Here is a 25,136-nt window from a genome sequence, read left to right as displayed (position 1 = left end):
TTCAAGTGCTGGTTGCAAATATGAAGGGCTACACAGCAAAGCAATTTACAGACTCTAGGCTGCAACCTTATTCTATCTTTTACAAAGACCACGATGGGTGCAAGCAGCTTAAACGGAAAGGTCTGCTCTGCTGGGAGGTGATTTTCCATCCACACCTATTTCTAGCACCCTGCTCTGCATTTAGTGTCCCTACTGAAAGACACACTTCTCTACAGTTCACTAGGGGACACTGACCAAGTAGCTCACTTCCTGGGAGCACAAAGTATCAGGGGATGCTATACTCCTCAATAGTGCATTTTACCAGAAAGAGCAACATGACTCAGAGAGAGGTGTGCTAGGCTAGTGAGGATACTCTGGCATAAAATTTTATCAGCTTATACATGACTCTCTCCCAGTTCTAGAAGAGGTAAAATGGTTTGCAGCTGAATCCCCAGCAAAGTAGCAGCAATGCCTCATAGAGATTTTTTTTCCTTTGTTATTTCTCCTCTTGCTATTAACTAAATGGAAAGCCAATTTAAAAATAATAATAATAGTCCTATCTATCATCAGTATCAGTAAATACGTTATTACTGACCAAAAAATAATTATTTTTAGATGCATATATATTATAGCCCCCAATATATATTTATAGCCACGTATCTCAGCTGGTGTAAAATTGCAGAGCATAACTAATTTCCTTGGATCAGTACCCAATTAAGGCAGCTGAGAATCCAGCCCTACGGCTTAAAAACTACATTTACAGCTACAGAGGTTTTACTATGAGCTATTTGCCTATCACCTGCTGAAGAAATACAGGTGTTTGTTACTGTCATCATACTATTTCCTATTACACTGTTTTTGCTGTCTCCACCTTTTTAGGCCATGTTATCAATACTTTTCCGTCTATCTTGAAGATCTTGCTGGATGATAGAAGAACCAGAAGGATCCCTGAGGCAAAAGCAGACTCCGGACATTATTCTCAAATTGCATGTATGCAAAGGATCATGAAATCTCTTCCTTTATGGACTCATGAAAAGGGAGAATTTGAAGTGTAAGGCAGAGCCCCAGTTTCAGCTGGCCAATCCCCTCAGATTAACAACTTCCAATGTCTCTTCATGATAGCATAGCATCACTGAATCAGGGTGATGCCTGTGGCAAGAATCTACATCATTATTATCATTCTAATAAAGTTGAATTGGTTTAAAAAAAAAAATGAGAACATAAACCAGATGAAAAAAATGTGGTATTGGAAGTTAAAATCATTTGTTCAAACATCCCTCCCAACTGCACAGCTTTTATGTTGATGCAACAAATGATCATATCATAAACAACAGCTCATGCACTCACCTGCCCCAGATCTAAAGTGACATTGACTTCATTGTACTTTAAGCCCTTAGAAAGAGGAGGACTTTGCCACCAGCTCTCCGTTCCATCAATGGCATTAGTGATTGGGTGAGCTTTACTGGGATCACCAGCATTGCAGTAGTCACAAAACTGTCCCTGAAACACAGAAAATTAAAGAGGTTGTCTCAGTCAAGATTGTGCATGCTGCAGATGTGTGCTGTTGTTCACTGAGGCTCTGAATTGGAGCCCTGCCTAAAAATTGAGTTAAATCTTTCTTCTCTGTGTATATAGTGTACAATGATTTCTCTTGCAATTAAAACTCATATTTATACCTTGAAATACAGAATGAAATTTCAGAAATCTCTTTAAAGAAAAAGCAATAAATCTTTTATTTTATTAATACATTTACTGATACTTTGTTGCTGAAATTATCTGTATTACATCTGCAGGCACTTCCACAGGAATGTAATGAAACAAAGACACTTATAGCTGGGATAACACCAACATAAAATTTACCCTCAATTCTCCTAAAAGACCATGAAACATCAACATATGTACATGGACCAAACCCATAAAAAATCATCTACAACTTCTGAATGTGTAAATTTACAGTTATAATTTTATAGCATGAAAAATTATATATCCATGTTATTATAATACATTCTGAATCAGAAACTTGAAGAAATACACATCCATGGAAAATGCTATGGATTACACAGAGCATTCCCTTTAAGGACGATGAAAGAATCCCATTGTATCTTCATTTGCCAAAGTTACCACACAATTTTTAATCCACTATTAAAGCCACACTCCGGATATGCCCTGATAATCTCTCTTTGGTAGTTTCTAAAGCTCTTTATGCTGTTCCATACAATAATGATGAATAAACTTCAGGAAACTTAATTTTAATTTGGCATATTGGCTTGTCTCATAGCAGTATTTTTATCTTCAAGAAACTGCATTGTACAGTCTACTAAGATTAGTGCTGAAGAATCAAAATTAGCTATTAAGGAATCTTTTCACTGTCCAATTCACATCTTATTCCAGTTGCTGGGTGTACATAATGGATGTGAAAGAAACTGTGCCAGGCACAGATCTTTGTAGAACCTCAACAGAAAAATGATATTTTCATTAAATGCTACAATCGCCTTAATTTACTTCAGCCAGACAGTTGCTTAAACCATTCAGTCTGTGACATGCTGACACTGTATTGGAATTGTGTTTTAAATAAGGTAGTATGTCACATTTGAACCTTTTCCTTTTCTAACTGAATGAATTTTTAACAACAAGATGTGGTTGTTAAAAGGGTTTTCACAGCCCTTGTTGTCTAGCCTTAAATATGTACCTGTTTTGTAAGTATTAACACGCTTCCATACAATTGTCATTATTTTGTTTGCCACTGCTGTCACACTAATCAGTGCAAATTAACTAGAGAGGTCACACTTGTCCACTTTTAACACAGGAATGAGAGCAGTAGTCCTGTCCCTAATCCTGCTCTTCTGGCAAGCTCAGAATATGGCACTGGTGCCAAAAGACACAACCACCATTAGCTGATTAGTTGATCTGAATCACTAATCTTGAGAATTCCTTACAGTGCTTGAAGGGAGCTTATAAACAGGAGGGAAATCAAATTTTAACTCATTCTAATAGTGATAGGACAAGTGGGAATGGTTTTAAACTAGAAGAGGAGAGATTCAGTTTAGATTTTAGGAAGAAATTCTTCACTCAGAGGGCAGTGAGGTGCTGGCACAGCTGTCCATGTAAGCTGTGGTGCCCCATCCCTAGAGGTGCTCAAGGCCAGATTGGATGGAGCCCTGGGCAGCTGAGCTGCTGGGTGGCAGCCCTGCCCATGGCACAGGATGGAACTGGGTGGTCTTTGAGGTCCCTTCCAACCCAAGCTTTCCTATGATTCTGTGAATGTGAAAAAGTTATTTAAAAATGTACTAAGTCTGTATGCACATAGGCTGGCTAACCATGGCAATCAAGCTATAACACATTCCTCCTCTAACCGTTAGAGAAGATTTGGATGATTTTTGTACAAACAACTGGAGTATGCCAGGACTCTATGGGATTCTAACATAGTTGACACCACATAGGCTGTGCTAGCTACAAGTAACACTGCCAGCTTCTGCAATGAGGCCAGAGAACATTGTGTCACGATCCGCAAAAGCAATACACTGAGAAATGAATCCAGGCACCAAAAACAGCAGTTGCCACCACATGAGAGCATCCTTATTGTTCAGATTTTCTGACAAATGCAAGCTTAGAGTTCTGATATAGGTAGTACATCACCACAAGCCTATCCTAAACAGTTTCATAGCACACATGAAACATCACCTTTACTTCACATTCACAATGCTCTGGCTGGAAATACACAGGAAACAGTTGCTGCCATGGCAGTTCCAGCCTTGATCCAGCCACAGCCTCAAGAAAGGCTGAATGAAAAGAAAACAATGAGGAGTATTCAATGGCAGAGTTACATTTACATACATCTACTCTGTATTTCAGTATACCAGAACACTTGATCTGAACTCAAGATACTATTTTTTTTTTTTTTTCTTTTTGGACACATAATTCAAAGCATTTCATTGCAACAACTGGAGTTTCAGTTATTTAAAGTACATTCCAGCAAACCTGCCAAAAAGACATTAAAAAAAAAAAAAAAGAAGAAGAAGAGAGGAAAGGAGGAGGAAAGCAAAGGAGGAAAGCAAAGGAGGAGTGGAAAGGAATGACTGGGCTGAGCAGTCTTCCCTACTCTCCCCTGGCAGTACCTGCAGGCACGTTCCCCCCAGCCTGCCTGCCACAGGACACATCTCAATCCAGGAGCCTGGGCAACCAGCCACTTCTTGAATTTGGCTGCAGTTCACCAGCCAGGCAGGTGTGCATCCGCTGGTGACCTTGTTACCCTCTTCCCCTCAGTTCTCCTGCATGGAGGAGAGAAATGAAACTGCATAAAGCAGTTTGCTGAAATACTGAAAATGATGAAAAAGTCTCATCTGTATATAGTAAAAAGTTACAACGATGAAGGATTTGCTCACAAATTAATATCTAGAGGAGCCATACCCACTGGCAGGGCAGGACAGGCATGCAACTAACTTTAACTCGCACCCGCACACCACTGTGGACAGATCTGCAGGCAAAGCCAGGCATGCCATTTATCTGCCAGAGCTGTTGAAATATTTTGCACTGCAGCACATTTGTTCACTCAGCACTGCTCTTATTAAACTATTGTCCCTCTTGCCAACACACTAAATAACAGAAACACTGCTTTCCTCAGTGTACATCCAGTACTGCCTCACAAGCCTCAGACTATATGTGGTGGCTGAACTAAGTTGCACCTGAAGGAACAGCACACCCGAAGAGCCTCTTAATGCTCTTTGGATTTGCTGGGGATGATGAGCTCCACTAAGGAATACAATAAATCATATAAAGAACCAAAAGACAAGATGAAAAGAAGAGGCCAATGCAAGGAACTTGAAAGGAACTTATAAGCAGGTGAGGGATTGACTTTTTATATGGTCTAATAGTGACAGGACAAGGGGGAGTGGCTTTAAACTCCAAGAGGAGAGACTTCAGTTAAATGTTAGGCAGAAAATTTTCACTGAGAGGATGGTGAGGCACTGGCACAGCTGCCCATGTGAGCTGTGGTGCCCCATCCCTGGAGGCACTCAAGGCCAGGTTGGATGGGGCCCTGGGCAGCTGAGCTGCTGGGTGGCAGCCCTGCCCATGGCATGGGGTGGAACTGGGTGGGCTTTAAGCTGCCTTCCGACCTCAGGCATTCTATAATTCTGTGAGAAGCCGCAGAAATGAGGCTGAGCTGCTCTTTTTGCCTTATTTTAATTGCTTGTGCTGGTACCACAACTGAGCTGTCTGTTCCCTCTTCTCACCTTCTTTCTGATTTCCCTGCTCATAGGCACAGCAGCCACCATCCATCTTTGGACAAATTCCGGGGATGAGTAACTCAGGTGTACAGCACAACTTCAGCCTGAGACTTACACAGCAGCCCCATCTATGACACCATATGTAACAGACTGTTAAGAAACAACACACAAATGCTTATGCTGATCTAAATCCATCAACATAGGCTCAGCTTCTGCAACACTTTAATGTGCTTCTGTCCAATTTTCCACCAATAAAAAAACAACAACCAAGACTCTTGTATTTACAGTGACTTTGAACTTGAGAAGTGGAGGGGACTGATAATATGCACATTGTGCTGCTATCACATTTTCCATGGCTGGATTTCCCTGGCTTGGGGAAGAAATTTTCCAAGTTTTCTCAAACCACAATAACTACAGAAGTATTCACGTGCTGTACCTCAGTGGGGTTTTGCTAGAACTGAAGAGCAGTGCAGTTGCATCCACATTTATACGAAGGCTGCAGGAGGCACAGCAAGCTCCCACCAGCACCAACCTGGAGTCCTCCAGGGAATGGAATCAGCCCTGACCCATAACTGTCCTCTAACCCAGGGCCTGCAACACCAACGTTTAACAAAAGGAACCCCCATCCTTTCACTCTCTTCCTACACAAAGCAAACCCTCATTTCCAATGGGATGTGAGTATATAAAGGGAATAAATACAGAAATAATCCCGTCACAAACAGCAGACCATGCAGTTTCCCTATCACTGCACCTCAGCTGAAGTATTTACTACCTGCAGCCCAGCTTTGCTAATAGGAAAACTACGTTTCTCAACCTGAGAGCACCTCAAAGCACTCTGAGCTTTTCGTGAGAGGGCATTCTGCAGACGCAAGGTACAAACGGAAGAGCTCCGGGAGGGCTGAGGCAAGCAGAGTTCTGGCAGAGCCGATATAAAGCACACAAAGCTGACCTGCTGCACGCTGCCTGCCCTCCCACAGGCACGCTCACGCAAGGAACGTTACCACAGGAAAAATATATCCCCATTAACGCCTCTGGAAGAGTTCTGTCCCTCTGCAGGTGCAACCTGCCCTCACCCCTGAAGTGGGAGCCGGCCCGCCGTCGCCATCACCATCCCCCTTCCCGTCCCCACCCGTTACCTGTATGGCTCTCCCCAGGGGGGCTGCGGCCGGCCCCCCCACCAGCTTGCAGTACAGCTCCGGCCGCCCGCCGCCCGCCTCCTCCCCGCAGGTGGCTGTCGCCGAGATGCCGGCCGTCTCGGCCAGGTTGAAGTAGGGCGGGTGGAGGCTGAGTCCGAGGGAGCCGGGGGGCTCCGTCTGCGCGGGGCACAGGGAGAAGAGCGGCGGGAGCAGAGCCCACAGGAGCCGGCAGCCCGGCGATGGCATACCGTGGGCAAAGCGACCCCGCGTCGCAGCCATCCCGAGCCGGGCTCTGCTCTCGCCTCCCCCGGGCCGGCCGTATAGCTGAGGCGGGCGGAGGCCGGGGGCTGCCCGGCTGCGGTGTGCGGGGCGGGGAGAGGCGCGAACACACCCCCGCTGAGGCGAGGCGGCCGCGGGGAGTGCGGAGCTCCTCGGTAGGAGGCGAGGGCTCGGCGTGGCCGCGGCTGCCTGGGTGAGGGAAAGAGTCTCTGGGCTGGTGGGGTCGTCTCAGGTGCGCGCCCCGCAGCCACGCTGAGGTGATCCTCCCCCTCCTCGGGAAACGTATCGCTAACAGAGCGCAGAGACATCTCCGAGCATCCCACCCTCACAAGCCATGGCTTGTCTCACGTAAAAATTAAGGTTTTCCAGGCTTTCTCCTACAGTTTCACTAAAGGTGTGCCCTGCTGCTGTCTGCAGGCCCTCGGGAAGGCACCTTGCCATCTCATTTAAGGTATTTGGCACAGGTTTTAGAAAACAAAGTCGGGGAATGAGAAAGGGGCTAAAAAACAAACCATTCCCATCAGCTTCACCGCATTGCTATCTTCTTTCATACCCACTCACATTCCCTCCCCCCTGCACGATCACACATCCAACTGCTCAGATTTCTTAATAAAATTCATAGGATTCAGACACAAAGGTACACATAGCTCTAATATTTTAATAGTGATTCATGTGAGTAGCAAAGGATTTCATAACTCATGAAAGCTATGCTGCATGCCACATAGTGCTAGCAAGGGAGATCTATTTCAGGAAGCACCAACCACAAGCTATTGATTTTGTCTGCAAGCAGATATCACCACTTCTGGCCCTGTGTCACTACAGCTTTAGCATACCATAGAAACATCTGTCGGAAGCAACTTTTCTGTCCTCCGTAGGAAATATTGCGTGCTTCCAATGTAAATATATCAGATTTGGGTATTCCATTCACAGATGCTTAAAACTTAAAAATATTCTCTTTTTCCAACTGTCATTTTGGGGAAATGAAATTATCTTAATGCACATGCCTGCCATATAACTTCCCATGATACTTTGTACTTCATAAACACTATGAGAATCACAGAATGCCAGGGGTTGGAAGGAACTTCTGGGGATCTTGAAGTCCAAATCCTTGCTAATGCATGGAGAATTGTAAAAACAATTAAGCAATATCATCTTTAAATGTTCCATTGAATGAGAAGCTAAACTATCAGATTAGATTTGCACTCATCTTTTAAAAATCTGTTAAACAGTAAGGTATCTAGAGTAAATCAGTTTTTAAAACATCTGAAAGTATCTAATATAAGAAGCCTTTAAGTGCAGAGCAAGTGTGTCCTTCTATTAACTCGTTGAGTATTTGTGTTCTCTATCATTATAGGAATAAAGAAAAAAATCGAATGAAAGCTGTACAGAGCACATTCCTGGTAGAAAATAAATGTTTAAGTACTTCAAGGAAAAAAACCACTATGAAGTATGACATTAAGTAAGACATGAAGTAAGACATTAAGAGGAACTGGTGAAGATTAAAATAATGCAGATTACAAAATCTTCTTACTCTGAGTAGCCAGATAATCATAGAACCATCAAATGGCCTGGGTTGAAAAGGACCACAGTGATCATCAACCCCCTGCTACGTGCAGAGTTGCCAACCAGCAGACCAGGCTGCCCAGAGCCACATCCAGCCTGGCCTTGAATGCCTCCAGGGATGGGGCATCCACAACCTCCTTGGGCAATCTGTTCCAGTGTGTCACCACCATCTGTGTGAAAAACTTCCTCCTAATACCCAGTCTAGACCTCCCCTGTCTTAGTTTAAAACCATCCCCCTTTGTCCTATCCAGGCTGGACGTTTAGCTAGCATGCTTTGAAAGATGTTGCTTCTGTATATAACTAGCAAGCCATCAAATATTTTTTCCTCTTCATTCACAAATAAACTTTTGGTTTTGCACAACATTTGGGGAAATTAGTTTACACCTATGGTGAGATTGTTGATTATATTGACAACAATTCTTTTGATATGAATGTTTCAAATTGAAAAATACCAGCATTAATTATACAGATTGTATGTAGCACCTCTTTATTTTGAACATTAAACTCTTCTTTGTCACCCCTGTCTCTCTGTACTCTTGGAAATAAGAACTTCTTAAAACTATTACCTTAGAATAAGCAAAGCACAGACCAGGTGATTCAGATATGTTTGATGATTCTTAAAAAAAAAACAACAAAAAAAAACCAACAGTGAATGTTCTCAGACTCATCAGATGTAATCTCTACATCAGGGAAGGAATTGAGTATGAAGAGCTATCCCTGAAGAATGGCCATGAGTGAGTTAAAAGCCTATGGGTGAGAGTTAGAGACTGAAGCAACAAAGGGAGCTGTTTCGGTTGGCGTCTGCTACAGGCCACCTGGTCAAGCAGAGCCTGTTGATGAAGAGACCTGAGAGGCCTTTCAATATCTAAAGAGGTGCTATGAGAAATAACAGGACAGACTCTTTAGCAAGGTCTGTTGTGATGGGACAAGGAGAAATGGCTTCAAATCAAAAGAGGGAAGATTTAGATTGGATATAAGGAAAAAGAATAAGTGTGTTGAGGCACTGGAACAGGTTGCCCAGAGAAGTGGTGAATGCCCCATCCCAGGAGATACTCAAGGTCAGACTGGATGTGGCTCTGAGAAACCTGAGTGAGCTGTAGGTGTCCTTGTTCACTGCAGGTGAGTTGGACCAGATGATCTTTAAGAATCCCTTCCCTCCCGCAGTATTTATATTCCCCATAGACTTTAACGGCAGTTATGAATATCTGCAGCAATATCAGTTATTAATTAGGTAGTATGCATAGAGTTTGAATGTGTACAGACACAAAGGACCTGAATGCAGGCTCCCTGGCTTCTCTCTAGCTGGGCAGATGGAAGATAGGTAAACAGTTAACTTCCAACTGAGTCATAAAATCAACATATACAGAGAATAAGTAGGGAAAGGAAATGGAAACGATAGCTGATCTGTATACAGTAACGTAAGTGGTAAAACTTCAGGAAGGCAAAATTCCAACACTGAGTGGGGAAGAATGAAAAATATAAGGAATAATATACCTGTACAGATGTTAACATACAGGTAAAGTTTAAGCTCAACTGCTTGAATGCTGAAATGTATTTGCACAAAAGGGAAAATGGTACACCGGTGCATATGCTGGATTGAAAATTAGTCTTAGTTTGTAGTTGTAGACTTTTTATTGAGCAGTTCGATGTATCACAGTCTTTGTGACTAAAAGCACTGATTTACTGGGAGTAAATGAGAAAGAGGAAATAAAAGAGCAAATGTATTGAAATACTCAAATGAACATTTGTGGAAATTATTCTGTATTCAAGTAAAATGCCAGCTTCTAACATCAGTCAGAAAGTCCACGTGAAGAAAGTTTAATAATGCACTTGTGATTCCTAGCATCTTGGTGTTCTTACACTGGCTTATACCAGCAAATCTGATACTGAATAGTCTATCATAAAAGCAAAAGGACCATGGAGCTAACAGGAAAATTCAAGATTGTTTATTGCTGAAAGGATGAATGCACACAGTTACGAACATGTTGGGTAAACTATTTCTATTATTGGATAAACTTTTCCTTTTTCAGGTTCAGATTTGTAAATTCTCCATACTATTTTTAAAAGGTTTGTAGGATACATAAATATTCAATCTAGTTTGCCTGAGAAGCTATGGAATTTGTTTCTGGAGTAGTTTCTACTATTTCTCTTGTTACCGCTCTTCTTTTCTAAGGGTATTTCTTAAAATAAAAAGTAACTCAAAATGTATTGTTTACATGACAAATTTTAGCAGAATTGGCCTGTACTTTATTAAATATTATACAAACAACAACAAAAATAGCACACGTAGCAGGCTATACTGCAGTTTAGGAAAGGGAAAATCAATATAAAGAATAGGCCAGATGGAAATTATTTTATTGACTGTTTTAGTTATTGATGATGGTTTAAATGTGTTTGCCTGAACAAGAAAAAATTAAACCAAGCCCATTATTGTGGAGCACTTTATTTGTAGGATGTTTATAATGCCTGTTTTATACTGTAAGGAAGTAAGTTTCTATTAGGTTCTTCTAAAATTTGAGTATTTCACAGTCATCACCAGCACAGTCATAATGCAAACTTCAAGACTTCTCAGTCTTCTAAAAGTAATAAAATTAGGTAATGTGAAATATACAACAAAGTTTAGAAGAATAACAGCATTCCGCCTTTGAAAAGATCTCATGAAATGTTAGAATCAGCTGCTGTGCCATGTAGGGGTTTGTGTTATAGAGCTCTAATCAGCTGGAACTTAAATTGCTGAACAAAGCAGATCAGGTAGAAAAATATATTTCTCAAAGAGAAATTTATATTTAAGATGCAGAAACTTCTTGTCGTTACACTTTTCTGTTCACAGTTCTTTTTGTGAAGTACTAGAAATGAAATATGTCCTATAGCTTCATGAGAGACCTTGTCCTGCCTTATTATGTAGTATAATTCATACTGGATCATAGCTAAAGAGCTGTGATGTGAATTTCTTGTTTCTTTACAGTACACAAGTTTCTTAATGATTCACAGCATGGTGTCTGTATCTCTAACACAGGAAAGGACTCTAGTAAAGAAACCTATCCTACTGTCAGTGGAGATGACATGTGGATGCTATGCAGCTGGAGTTTAACTTTGGGACTGAACAAGAAGTAAACTTTCAAATCTTTACATGGAATATACACTGTTTGTTTCAGCCAAATGCATAATCTAATTTGGATCTTTCTACAAGCTTGTGACATGATCTAGGGGAAAAAAATACTGTTTCTCTTATTAAGTCTCCCAACTTATATGACTGTTTTAAAATAGTTTAAGATCTTTGCATAAAAAGTGCAATGTACAAGTTGAAGACTTTTGTAACTGGTAATTGCAAAATGAACAGTCTCTGAATATATTTGGATTAACTTTTTCTGATTTTTTTCAGTATTTCATTATGAAATTAAACTAGGTTTTTGTACAACAAAGATTTCAACAAATCCAGGTAATACTCCTTAAAGAATTCCACACAATTCATTCCCAAAACCTCAAATCAGTCTCATTAAAGAGGGTGCAAATATACTGGAAAAGAGTATCAACATTAATTAACTTGATGCAATGCTATCAATTATTTCTACAAGTTGTCATCACATGGTAGGATTTTCTAAGGGCAGTATCTCAAGTATCAGATCTTCCTGAAGTTATGCTACTGAAAACTTTGTCCATAGACTATGAGCAAGAACAACATTTTCACTTGAAATTAATAGTATATTTTTGGTCCTAGAATGTGGTGGTTATTTTAAAAAGACAAGGATCTCCTAGAAGGAGTCTAGTGGAGGCACAAAGATGATGAAGGGCCTGGAGCATCTCCCATGATGATGATCTCTCCCAAAAGACTGAGTAACTCAGGTCTGTTCAGCCCAGAGAAAAGAAGACTGAGAGGAGATCTGATAAATTATTATAAATGTCTAAAGGGAGGTGGGAGGCAAATCAATGATGCCGGGCTCTTCTTGGTGGTGTGTATCAATAGGATGAAGAGAAATGGCCTAAAACTTGAGCATAGTAAGTTTCATACAAGCATGTGGAAGAACTTCTCTACAGTAAGGGTGATGGAGCACTGGAATAGGCTGCCCAGAGATGTTTTGGAGTCTCCTTCTATGGAGATATTCAAGACCCATCTGAACACCTACCTGTGTGACCTACTGTAGGCTATCTGCAGAGGATTGGACTCAGTTGATCTCTTGCAATCCCTTCCATCCCCTGCAATTCTGTGAATCTGTGATATAGACAACTGGAAAAAAAAAAAGAGCAAGATGTAAAAGCATGTAAACAAACATATTAGATGACCCTGTGCAGATCCTAGAAGGAGTAAGCAGACACCAACATGCACATCATATTCCCCACACTGAAGGACACCTGGCAACTCACCAAAACGTCCCAAGCCACCACTAGAATGAAACCTCCAACTTTAGAACCTGGCAGAGCAGGGAAAAGGTGAGGATAATATCAGGGAATGGAGCAGAAATGAGGAAGTGTGCGTAACTGTTTTAACTGCATAATTATTAATATAGATTTATTTTTCTACATAAACTTATTTTTTCTTCTTAAGCAGTAATTACATCTGCTTTAATCACAGACCATACACAACTGAAAATAGGTGTAGTTTCAGATTTTGTGGGCAGTTAATAAAGGCACTTCACAATTCGCTCCTTGATGTTTAAAATAATTACAAAGTGGGGGGGGGAGGGGGGAAGGCTTGTATTGCATTAGTCTTCTATTTTGTCATTCATCCAAAGAATTTTTTGTTTTTCCTTTGTCAGAATACCCAGCATTTTGGCTGAGGAATGCTAAATGGTTGGCGTGTTACAATAGGCTGGATAAGTATGGGGATTTTCCAGGGGTGAGGCAGGGAGTGTGCGCAGATTACTAATATTTTCCTCTATCAATGGGCAAGCACAGCTGTGCAACTGGATCAGAGCAAGGATGACTCTTAACTGTGCAATCTGCTGAGCATATTCAGTATTGTTAAGTTTCAGGAACAATCAGAATGATCAAGTTTGTTTGTATGATCTACTTAGTAATCAGAGCTATAGAATCATTACGTTTGAAAAGAATACTAGGATCATCTAGTCCAACCATCAGCCCATCCCCACCATGCCCACTGACCAAGTCCCTCAGTGCCACATCCACAGGGTTCTGGAACATCTCCAAGGAGGGTGAGTCCACCACCTGGGCAAAGGAGGTTAGGGTTAGGTTCACACCAGGCCATACAGTCTAAGGTGAGCTCACGCTATTAGCAGCTTTCATCTGCTTTTCTGTAGTTCATTTTTCTGTATACACAGATGAATTTTGCCTCAGGAAAAAGATCTGCAGCAAATCCTCTGCTTACAGATTTGTAGAATAAATGAGTTGGATCTTCCAGCAACCATTTTCTCTCAATGCACACGCATAATTTGTGAATGAGATTTATATGTATGCACATCTACAGAAGAAAACTCCCCAGGGCTCAGTTTAAACCAACAAAAGCAAAGATGTTCAGGAATCCCCCACCAGAGCAAGCCTTGCTTTGCCTTCCTTATATCATGCAGGCTTGGAGTGAAACCTGCAGCCAGACAGAACAGGACATGTGCTGGCACAGAATTAAAATTAAGCCAATAAGAATTTACTGGCTTCCTAAGGGCAGCATCATCCATACAAGTGGTGGTGGTGGAGGTGCGTGCAGGACGATGGGATGCACCCCATCATGTGCAGGGTGCTGAGCGTACAATGCTGGCTTTTGGTTATTGTTTGTTTGTTTGTTTTTTTCCCTGGATGCGAAGGGAAATGTACAAGAGGTGCCCTTGGGACAGCAGCAGCTTGGCGGTGGGATGCTGTGCTGCGGGCTGGGGCCGTTTCAGTGCTGGTTCCGAGGTGCAGGCCCAGTCTCCAGCTCTGAGCCAGCTGCCGGGTGATGCTGTCCCTCCAGCTGTGATCGGGACCGATAGGAGCAGCTCCCGTCAGGAGGGAGGCGCCGGGCCGCGCCCCGCCCAGGGCCGCGGAGCTGAGGCGCTGATCAGTGCGGGGCGGGGCCGGCCGTGCGCAGGATGTCCTTCAAGGTGAGCCGGGCGCGGGGACGGAGGGACGGATGCGTTTCACGATATTTGCCTTCTCGTATCTTTAGATTTGTGGACTTGTTTTTTATTTATTTTAGCAAAACGGCGGTGTCTGTGAGCCCTGCCCGGGTTGTAGGGTGCCCCAAGAGCGCTGCGGTAGCCACTGATGGAGCCGGCGCTTTCCGCAGCTGCCATCCCGAGAAGGATGCGTGTTTAGCGTTACATAAACCGCTCGCTTAGGGTCTGTGCCGCAGGTTTGGTGCGGTCGGAGCTTCCTCTGACTTTTCAGATCTGTTGTGTAATAGTTGGGAGCGGCATTTGGCCGTGGCTCTGCGTCCCAGGCTGCGGTGGCCACTGATGATTCCCTGAGATTCCCGTCGCTCTGCGTGCTTCCTCCAAAGCCATGCAAAAGCAGCCGTATTCAAAAGGTCACCCAGAATAAGTTTTAAAATCCGAGGACAGGATTAGTAAAATAAATTGGCAAAGAGCTCAGTGAGCAGTGATAACCGCTGGTAACAGAGAACATTTATGCTACATGCACATCTTCTTCTCAATTCTGCACTGCCTGGATGCTGCGTTTGCTCTTCTCTTATTGATCAGCAGCTCCGTGCCAGCCCTTGGCTGTGTTGGTTGTGCTGCATTGCTTTCCCCCTCACTGAGCCTCCCTCCCACCTGTCACTGTATCATTCCTATGCTGGGGCTGCTCGAGACCACAGGTGGGTCCCACCTGCAGCTGAAACCCACATATGGGGGAGCTTGGCATCTGCATTGCTGAAATCTCAGTGTTCGCCCCAGTTTTGGTCCTTCATTGGCTCCATACTTCTTCAGCCTCTTTTGTCCCTCTGCTCTGTCTCCATGAGTTGTTCCCACCTTCATTTCACATCAGAACCCACCTTTGTATGCTCTGTCCATCCCTACCTGCTCCTTTCTGTGCCCTATTGCCCACTTTCTGTCTCCTGCTGCTGAAGGTGGCTTATTGCCTGTTCCCTTTCCATCTGGAGAGTTGCAGCCCCCTCCTTTCTCCCTCTTTTCTGTCTTTTTACTTGGTCTATTCTCTTTTTCTCAGAAGTCTGTATGCTTACATAGGAGTCAAACACATCTCCAATTGCTGCTGTCTATTCATGTTTTCTGTCTTATCCTTCTTACTCACAAGTCAAAATTCCTTTCTCATTGCCTATACACACCAACATCCTCTCTTCTACCACATTCTCTGTGCTTTTGCCTGCCTAAGCTTAATGTCTATATCTTCAACTACTTTCCTCTTTACTCATGACTCTTTGTATAGGATGCATTAATATCTAATAAAGATCCCTGTCTTTCCTCTTAAGTTCCATTAGCATTTCCCGTTATGTCATAATTGATTCTGATTTCCAGTTATTTTTCTTAAAACTTTTTGCTCAGCTCTTCCTTTCTATCTGGACTGGTTTGGAAACTGAATATGAAAATGGTATTTTCTTGTATTTTGACAGTAGGATGAACCAGTCCTTGAGTAGTGTTCTCTTTCTCCTCTCCTTTGTCTCTTTCTTTTCTTTCATCTCTAAACTCATTGCTTAAGAACTACACTCTTCCTCCATAGCTGTTACCTCCCCTACTGTGAGCTGCTGCTTCTTTGCAAACAGCAAGGCAATGGTAGGGCAGGGAGTGGGAGCCAGTGGCCACAAAATTGAAATCATCATACAAACAATCAAAACAAGTAGCACAGCCAGGGTTTGCAGTGATGCTTTAGAGACCTTTATGAAATAAAGGAAATTGCATCCTGAGAGTTGCTGATGCTGGAGGAAATGACATAACAAAATATGCCAATTTTCACCAAAACTATCAGCTAATCTCTTTTTTAGATTTTTATGACGTTCTCTTCCATGACTGTCAATGCTCAGGATCAGCTGTTTTCTTTAAAAAGTTCTTTGGAGCAGACTAGCTCTGTAGTAAGACTTTCATCAACATTTTAAACAGTTAATCTCTTGAAATTCAACATTACTTCTCCTTAAGTATCTGATATGACAAGACTGAATTCTTAACTGGACAACAGCAGTCTATGTCATATCATATCCGCTGGTTTAAAACCAGCTCATTGCTGACAAGTTATTCAGCTAATCAAATTATTAATCCCATGGTAATACTTCATACTGTGTCTTCTAGTGATGTCAGCATTGCTACCAGCAACTGAAAATAAAGAGCACACAGTCATAAATCCTTGGTTTGAAGGCAGAAGAAAAATGCATAACACTTCTTGTGGACGTCTCTTTCAAGTCCCCAAGTTGCTCAAATAATTTTGCAAATTCTTTTCATTTCAGTATATAGAATAGATAGAATAGCTCAGATTTATTTGCTTTTTCTATCTAATCACTACATAGCTGATAGACTTTCTGAGTGTGCTGTATATACAGCTTTTGCGTAAGGAATCCCCAGCACTGTGAAGGCATGAGGGAAGTACTGATAGCAGTCATTCCAAATTGGGTCAGAAGCACTACTGTGAAAAACCTGTTTTTGTGTCCTTGATGCTTTTGAGAGTTCTTCCATATCTTCTATCTGGTACAAAGTATAAGAATGCATTTGCTGGAGGACTATTCTAGGGATTTCAGAAGTAATAAAGAGGTGGGGATTTATGATTTGTCGGGTTGAAAACTTTGGATGTCTGGTTTCAGACTAGGTTAATTCTAGCAACTTGGTTCTCTTCTTTCCTCATGTAAGCTAATGAAAACAGGTGAAGAGCTCCTGAATAGTCACTCCTGATCTATAGAAGTATTGCATAATAAAACAAAATCACATTGCTGCTGTGCCCTTTTATGGACAACCAGGTTGGATAAAATAAATCTTTCTATGAATATATTGTCATACCCTGCAATTTTCCAAAACTTTAAGAGATGGAGTTAGGCAATAAAATTTAATTTCCCATTCTGTAAGATAAAAAGATCATTCTTTTGCAATAGTTTTCCATGTAATATAATAATAAAGACTATATTTCTGACTATGATCTTTATAAATGAACATCTGCCTAATAAAGTAGAACAAAAGGATAACATGGACCACTGTGTGCTTAGGTCACCTGTCTGTTTTTACATAAAATTTTATTGGTTGCAAGGGGAAAGGTGGACAAACTGCTTCCTGACCAGTTGCCAGCAAGGAGGGTATAGAATGCAAGCTCTCTTTTAATCAATACTATTAGCAGTTCACAAGAGGAAAAGCAGTTTATGAGCTGTAAAAGAAAGATAAGAATTTAGCCCATTGTTCCTTTTGTAATTTTCAGTCTCCTTCTCCTTCGTGTGTGGGTATGATAAATATTGCTAATAATTTATAGGAATGACCTTAACATTTATTGAATGGATGAAATTTAAGAGCTCTTGTCTCGCACAGCAGCCTGTTTAACAATCTGGTAATGCCTCTGAGTATTAAAAAGGCAACCAACTAGAAATGCTCGGTGTGACTGATCTATAATAGGTTCACAAATAATTGATCTTGTGTCTGCTGGTATCAACCAGAAAAATTATTCAGTTCTGGTTGTCTACCTCATTATTCTTGTGCATTAACATTAAGATATGGGAAAATACATGTCAAATATTTTGTAGCAGAATGATTGACTTTTACCTCCACTCTGCTCTCTTTGGGTTATCTTGGGGGCAGAATTCACTGGAGAGTAAGGTACTTAATTATATCGACACTCTTTTGTCTGAGATTACTATCAGTAAAATGACACTTTCCAGACTGTTAGTGATATTGGGCCTTTATGCCTCCATAAAAACGAGAGGCATGAGCCTGCTCTGGGATATATGTACTGCTGCCACCACCTCAGATGAGCTTTCGTTCATCTGAGCACTACAGCCACTACATCGCTTATCCATCAGGCCGATGTTTTGGCAGCTGCCCAGATGGATAAGACTGGAAAGTTGGAAGCAAAATCTATGCCTTTTTTTGCTGTCCTTCTGTGCTGGGGAGGTAATAATTTACTCATACAAAGGAGAAGCCACTTTGTGGCATTGTTTGTAGGACTGAGAAAGCTACCAGCGTGTCTAACACTGGTCCATGATATCAAGATTTCACAGTTTTCCAATTTTACCTTATATTTTTGTCTTGCTTGTATAGTAAATGAATTCATAACTCTGTAGACAGCAAGAATCTAGCCTTCATTTTCTAGCACCATCCAGCAGATATATCTTAAGCCCACAGCTACAGAGTGTTAATTCTGGGAAGAGACAAACCTAATAGTATTGAAGATACATGAACAATACTTTTCATATATTGGGATTTTATATGCAGAAAGGAAAGAGGTAGCAGAAGGCTGAAATGCAGGAAGATGTCCTGCAGCAGGACATGATTCACCCTCTATAACTGTGGCTAGCCCCGCCTCAGAAGGAGACCATCCAATTCATTGTTTTCTGTGATGTTTCCCTGGGGATCTGGACTAGCATCATCAGCTCTAAGTGCAGAGCAGGCTAGAAGTCATGCTGCTATGGACACAGGGAAGACATGAAACAGCATGAGGCAGCACAGAGAGACTAATTTCTTTAGCTGCACAAAGAAATCAAGTTAGCTTTCTTCCTATGCTCTAGTGTAAAAGATCAGCACACTGTCAACACATAGTTGTGTTTGTCCAATGCATCTTACAAAATCTTTTTTGTTTCTGCTTTTTATTTTCACCAGAAAGAAACACCACTCGCCAATGCTGCATTTTGGGCTGCAAGAAAAGGAAACCTGGCTCTTCTCCAGCTGCTGCTGAACAGTGGGCGAGTAGATGTAGACTGCAAAGACAGTGTATGCACACAGTGCACATATAACCACAGCACTGATTTTATATTGCTTTCTGTAGCCTGCTGCACAGAAGGTGTGGCAGGGATCTGACTTCAGACACTGAGAGTCTTTTGACACTTGGACATGATTTAAAACCTTTTCTTGTCAGGAAGCAAGTTTGAAACTCAAGATAAAATATCATGATGATTTACATCAGTAGCAAAGGGTTAGGAATTTGCCAGCACTGAAAAATGTGTCTTACATAGTTATTTGTGGCACTGACATTAAAAACACAGATTCTAGCACCTCAGGCTTCTCTTTGCAAGGAAATATCACTGTGGCAATAGATCACTCTTAAGAGTCAACTCAACCAAGCCCTATCAGCAATGATTCTGTCAGCTAAAAGAACTCCTCATAATTAGCTTTTTAAAAAATAACCCTGGACCACAGTTTCCATTTAAGCAACATAAAAGTCACTTTTGATGTGCGGCAGTTCCCACCTCACATGCATGTGGTGAGCTAGACACAACCTGTGGTAGTGACAGAAGAACTGTTGGCCTCCTAACTTCTTCCTCCTACCGCAGTATCCCCTACACTGACACCAAAATGAAGAGACAGCAGGACTTCCCAGCATAGAGAAGCACAGATACATGACTTGTTTACATGTTTACGACTTTTTACATGGGTTGTTGATGATAGGACAAAGGGGAATGGTTTTAAACTAAGACAGGAGTGGTTTAGGCTAGGTATTAGGTGGAAGTTTTTCACACAGAGGGTAGTGACACACTGGAACTGGTTGCCCAAGGAGGTTGTGGATGCCCCATCCCTGGAGGCATTCAAGGCCAGGCTGGATGTGGCTCTGGGCAGCTTGATCTGGTGGTTGGCGACCCTGCACGTAGCGGGGGGGTTGAAAGTAGATGATCATTGTGGTCCTTTTCAACCCAGGCCATTCTATGATTCTACGACTTCAGATTTAGAGGGGTTTTCCTTACTGTAATTAGAGGAGTTGAAACCAGTTTTGAGATTTAAAATGGGTTGAAAATAGAGATAATGTGCATATCTTTAGCATATGGACAGTTACTTGATTATGCAAAGCTACTGCAAAAAGCCAGGGAAAATAAAGATTGAGAAGTCCCAGTTTTTCTGTGATTGGTGATGAGACTGACTTACAGGGAGTCATGCCTGTAAATCTAGCCTTAATGTGAACTTCTAACCAGTAACATGAACCTGTCACATCTTCTCTTACTTTGAATGCAGTCAAAGTGCAAAGATTTTCTAAGCTCATTGGCTTTAAGCTATTTTTTATTCATCTTTATTTCATTTTTACCCTGTAGGCAATTACTTGTCATGCAATACTTCTGAAGATGATCCTTGTCATTCTGACGAGGCAAGAAAGGATGCATGAAGTAAACAGGACAGAAATAGACATAAAGAAAGAAGTTCTGCTACTGCTCAGTTTTTCTCAACATAAGATGAACTGACCAAGAATTTTTACAATGCAATACAAAATATCCCAGCATCCTATCAGACATACACATTTTCTAGACTAAAATATTACTAAAATATTTTAATATGGTTAAGGCTGTATGCTGCTTTTTTGCAACATCACACATTTTTTCTTTAGATTGAATTGGTACATATGGAGATTTTAGACTGATAGATTTTATACTTTCATGTGTGGTCTTTGCGTGTTGCCCAAACACCATATGCATGTAACATAAGTCTTATTTAGGTCAATGCAGCAGTGGACTTACTGGGGTACTGAAGAAACCTGAATGCATTGTTCTGGTCTGGAAAGTTCTCTGACTCATTGTGAAGAGTCACGGAGAGAGAAAGAATTTGCTATAGTCATTTGGATAGGGTATTAGTATTCAAGACACTTGGGTCATAATGCTGACTATGACTCACAATTAAATATCTCATATAAGTCACTTGCCTCTTGTATCTAAGGTTATTCTTCTGGAAAGGATTTGAGATTTTCAGATAAAAGCAATGTATAAACCAAAAATATTACTGATATTTTTATTAAACTTGCTTCAGGACAGTAATATAAAGTCATTGTATAAATGTTCGTTGGATGATCGAGCTTTGCACTGCAGGCAAGTCCGTAATTTATTTGCTTTAACACCTGCTAGTTACTCATTTTCAAAGTATTCTTGATAGAAAGTTTTAAACCGTCTGAGAATCTGTTCAGTGAAAGACTGCTCCCCTTTTCTGGAAAAGAGTGAACAGGATCTCTGAGCACTGATCATAAACTTCCTTCAGCTGTTCAGAAGATATGCTGTCTCTTTCAGAAAGCTTGATTCATTGCTGGAGGTGTCTACTGAAAATACTGATCTGTTTTTCTTTATTCCCAGCTTGGCACAACAGCTCTGATGGTTGCGTCTTACTATGGTCACATAGACTGTGTACGGGAACTGGTGTTGCAAGGAGCAGATATCAACCTGCAGAGGGAGGTAGGAGAAGTTCTGCATTGAAACAGGGATTGATTAAGTGACTATTGATTTACTGCAAGTAATAAAAATATGTTGTCTGCTGCTTTTTGCCAATTGCAATTGCTGTGCAGTGTATGAACAGGGTCTGTTCTCCTAAGGACAGCAAGGAATCTGATGTCTGGAACTTGTCGTAGAAAATGAGATGCCAAAGGTGTATTTATAAATAATTCATTAAACATTTCCAGCACGTGAGTTTGGTGTGGAGCAGTAATATCTCAGGTGTAACCCTCAGGTTACATCACTTATGCATTTATTATGTTACTAATTGTCACAGTAATTTACAACACCCCAGACTGCATCAATGTAATTTGATAAGGAGAAGTCCTTTACATTATGATTTGCAGAATTTGGTCATTAACATGGAGTGTGGGTGCCCTTGCTAGCCCAGGTATTGTTTTGACTTGTTATACCCAGGAGTTCCTGCCTCTCATTCTGAGCCAACGCAAAATATCACATCACTTAATCACTCATACCCTATCCTGCCTGTCCGCTTTGCATTCAAGACATCTCTCACACCATGATGTGCTTGTTTGTATAAGGGAAAATATCAGCACTTAGTTTTGGGAAAGTGTCTTCCTCTCATATTCTGCTCAAGTAATGGTAAGGGGTATCTACAACCATTCTGGCCTGCGTGATGACTACACAGAGAGCACAGTGCCCTGGAACAAAGAGAGCTGTACTTGTCCCGAAAGAATTGCATTTTGATGAGGACATGCAGTGACATGAGAAGATGGCAGGAAGAGCAAGACAGCAGTATTTTCATCACTTTAACAACCCAAGCAAATGTTTCTCATTTTCCTTTGTTACCTGAAACATGATCATTAATCTTGTGCTGATGACTTCAAGTCACTGAGTCAGTGAATGCTAAACTTGATGATGCCATGTTTAATGTCTTTGTACTAACTGGCCTAAGCTTGCTTTAACTATGATTGCTAGTATCTTTCAGTGTATCCTGTCCTAACAAAATATGTATTTAAACGTGTACTTTCTCTTAGATAAACATTGCTTGAAAAGCAGCAACAAATGTAAAAGTTGTGGACAGTTTTATGGACCTACTGTTGAGTATCACTCTGGACATATTGATTCAGCAAGCCAATAAAAATAGAAACACTGGAATTCTCCAGAATCACTCTGTTGCTGAGAGAAAGAAAATAGATTAAATTTAAGCCCTGCAGACCAAGGGCACTAATCTGAAAGTAAATCTACATACTCAAACCAGTGCTCTTATACCCCCAAATTGTTGTGAACCTCATGGAAAGGGGAGCCCCATAGATAAGCATGTGAGAGGGGGCTCTAAACTGGTCTTTATGGGTCATGTGCTATTATCACAAAAGTCTTTGGCACTGGAGAATTTTATCTTTAGTTCCATTTTCCTGCACCTTTAGCATGTGATAAGAAAGCTCAAAATTAGGAAAGCATGCTTCTCTTTCCTCTTTTTAACTCTTCCCTTCTGTCCAGCCTTTAAAAGCTTCCAAAGTCATTTTTTTTCCTGATTTATTCAGGAAAATGTCAATGACAGTATCAACTAGTATGCGCTTTCATTTCTCCATCAAGGCTAAGGGAAAGTAGGATCTACAGGGCTGGCTTGAAGGCTGCTTGAAGGCTGCTTAGCTGGATGAGAAGATATTCATCCAAAAGACAAGGGAGACTTACACCAAGAGAAATCATGTTTTGCTAGTGCACAGTCAAGCAAAGTGGAGCTCTGTTATGCTGAATAACCCCTGTTGTCTTTCCACACCTCGATCTAAGTTCATCCCGTGTTCCTGTTTATCTCGGATTGTAGGGAAAGGTGGTAGAGGGCCTGGTTTCAAATGGCTGTTTGTCTCTTGTGTGAGACTGCTATTTTCTTCTTATTTGGGCTTTCTTTCCTTGTCTAAAGACTGAAGAGAGGTAGATGAATCCTGAGAAGTTTATAAGAGAAACTCTGTGCAAAAGCATAACCTTATTGTTATTCTCCAAGCATAAACAAGATTGTTTAGCATGGAGAAGAGAGGGTTCCAAGGAGACCTTGTGTAGCATTCTAGCATTCCAGTATTTGAAGGGAGCATATAAACAAGAGGGGGAATGACTGTTTACAAGGGTGGATAGTGATAGAACAAGGGGGAATGGTTTTAAACTGAGATAGGGGAGGTTTGGTTAGATATTAGGAGGAAGTTTTTCACACAAAGGTTGGTGACGCACTGGAACAGGTTGCCCAAGGAGGCTGTGGATGCCCCATCCCTGGAGGCATTCAAGGCCAGGCTGGATGTGGCTCTGGGCAGCTTGGTCTGCTGGTTGGCGACCCTGCACACAGCAGGAAGTTGAAACTAAATGATCATTGTGGTCCTTTTCAACCCAGGACATTCTATGATTCTATGATTCTATGATTCAATATGTGATGCTAACCAGTTATCTCAGTGCAATGAGAAGAAAACTGACCATTTACCTAACATACTTTGTTTCCTCTGGAGCCCTCAAAATCATTATATCTCTTCAGCTGTATTCAATTGATTGTGCTTAATATGTTTTAATCTGAAATGTGTACTTTGGTCAAGCATGTTATGTGTTTGTGGTTTTTATTAATCCATTTTTTTTTTCTCTACAGTCAGGTGCAACTGCTCTGTTCTTTGCTGCACAGCAAGGTCACAATGATGTGGTGAAGTTTCTCTTTGAATTTGGAGCTTCCACTGAATTTAAGAATAAGGTGAGATGAAAGGTCTGGTTTTGAAGGCTGATATATTTTAACTGTCAAGGGTGTTGTTTCTTCTTTGTATGAAATGTAATCTAGCAGCAGCAAGATGATAAAAAAGATTTCCTCACTTGAACATTTTCTGAATAGTGTAAGTAGTACAATATATTTTGAAAATATTAACTTGTGAAAATATTTACTTACGCTACTTGGACTTAATGGCATAGTTTGGTCAAAGATCAGTCCACTGATGGTGAGATCAATCTTTCCTCTTAAGACTTCTACAACACAAGAAGAAGGGATCTCTTTGTACATGTCAGGTAGGATCCTATTTTAGGTGTATATTTACTCCGCTTGCACATACAGAAATTTGATCCACGTTGGCAAGTCTTTGCATACCAGCGTAGGAGACATAAGAATAAAATGGCTGCAGTTCTCCCTAAATTACCATTTAGTCATCTGTGACAGGAAGATGAAATACTCCTTACAATGTCTATTTGTTGTTGTTGTTGTTCAGGCTGGCCCTTTTTCAAAATTTAAAATAACTGAAAGAACTTGGGTCTGGTTCATCATCTCTCACAGAATAAACAGCATTAAGAGCAGGTATGCTGGCCACAGTACATCAGCTCAGTTTCTTTTCTCAAGGCAGTACTGACACTTCTGCTTTCGGCAAGCAGAGCCAAAAGCACCAGATTTTCATGAAGCATTCTTGCCCTTGATGTGGTGGCCACATTTCAGAACACTGGGGCTGATGGAGCTGAAATTCTTCATTTCCATAATCTGGAGAGGACACAACCAGTCACTTAACTGTAACTACCAGTCACTTGGCATCTGTAGTGACATGTATTTGAAGAAAAATAGCTCTTTACTCAAAAACAACCATTTTTTCAAGCTGTTTTCATCATAGCTACCTCAACCCATATCTGCTTTTCAGAATACCTGAAAACATAGGCTTTAAATACAACGGGAATTGATGGAACATCACAGGGACTCAAGTCTTTAAGCTCTAGGAATTGTAGCAGATATTACTGATTAAAAAT

At 41.2% G+C, this 25,136-nt stretch overlaps 2 protein-coding genes across 3 annotated transcripts in view; one reads left to right on the top strand and one right to left on the bottom strand.

Moving 5' to 3' along the window:
* Positions 1 to 7,443, bottom strand: part of LAMA3 (laminin subunit alpha 3) — a 115,517-nt gene extending 108,074 nt beyond the window's left edge. For both annotated transcript variants that reach the window (XM_090137471.1, XM_090137472.1), the window contains exons 1-2: positions 6,341 to 7,443; positions 1,327 to 1,479 (exon numbers count right to left, since the gene is read on the bottom strand). In XM_090137471.1, coding sequence (XP_089993597.1) covers positions 1,327 to 1,479; positions 6,341 to 6,619 — 432 coding nt within the window. In that variant the 5' untranslated portion in view covers positions 6,620 to 7,443. The remainder of the gene's footprint in view (positions 1 to 1,326; positions 1,480 to 6,340) is intronic.
* Positions 7,444 to 14,134: 6,691 nt separating this feature from the next.
* Positions 14,135 to 25,136, top strand: part of ANKRD29 (ankyrin repeat domain 29) — a 32,191-nt gene continuing 21,189 nt past the window's right edge. Inside the window, exons 1-4 of the mRNA XM_031612943.2 lie at positions 14,135 to 14,211; positions 18,847 to 18,957; positions 21,291 to 21,389; positions 24,013 to 24,111. Of these exons, the coding sequence (XP_031468803.1) occupies positions 14,200 to 14,211; positions 18,847 to 18,957; positions 21,291 to 21,389; positions 24,013 to 24,111 (321 nt within the window). The 5' untranslated portion in view covers positions 14,135 to 14,199. The remainder of the gene's footprint in view (positions 14,212 to 18,846; positions 18,958 to 21,290; positions 21,390 to 24,012; positions 24,112 to 25,136) is intronic.

This window comes from Phasianus colchicus, chromosome 3, assembly GCF_987193195.1.
Source record: "Phasianus colchicus chromosome 3, bPhaCol1.hap1.1, whole genome shotgun sequence".
Lineage (NCBI taxonomy): Eukaryota > Metazoa > Chordata > Aves > Galliformes > Phasianidae > Phasianus > Phasianus colchicus.
The sequence above is the reverse complement of the archived record's forward strand: the minus strand, read 5'-3'. Positions and strand labels throughout refer to the sequence as shown.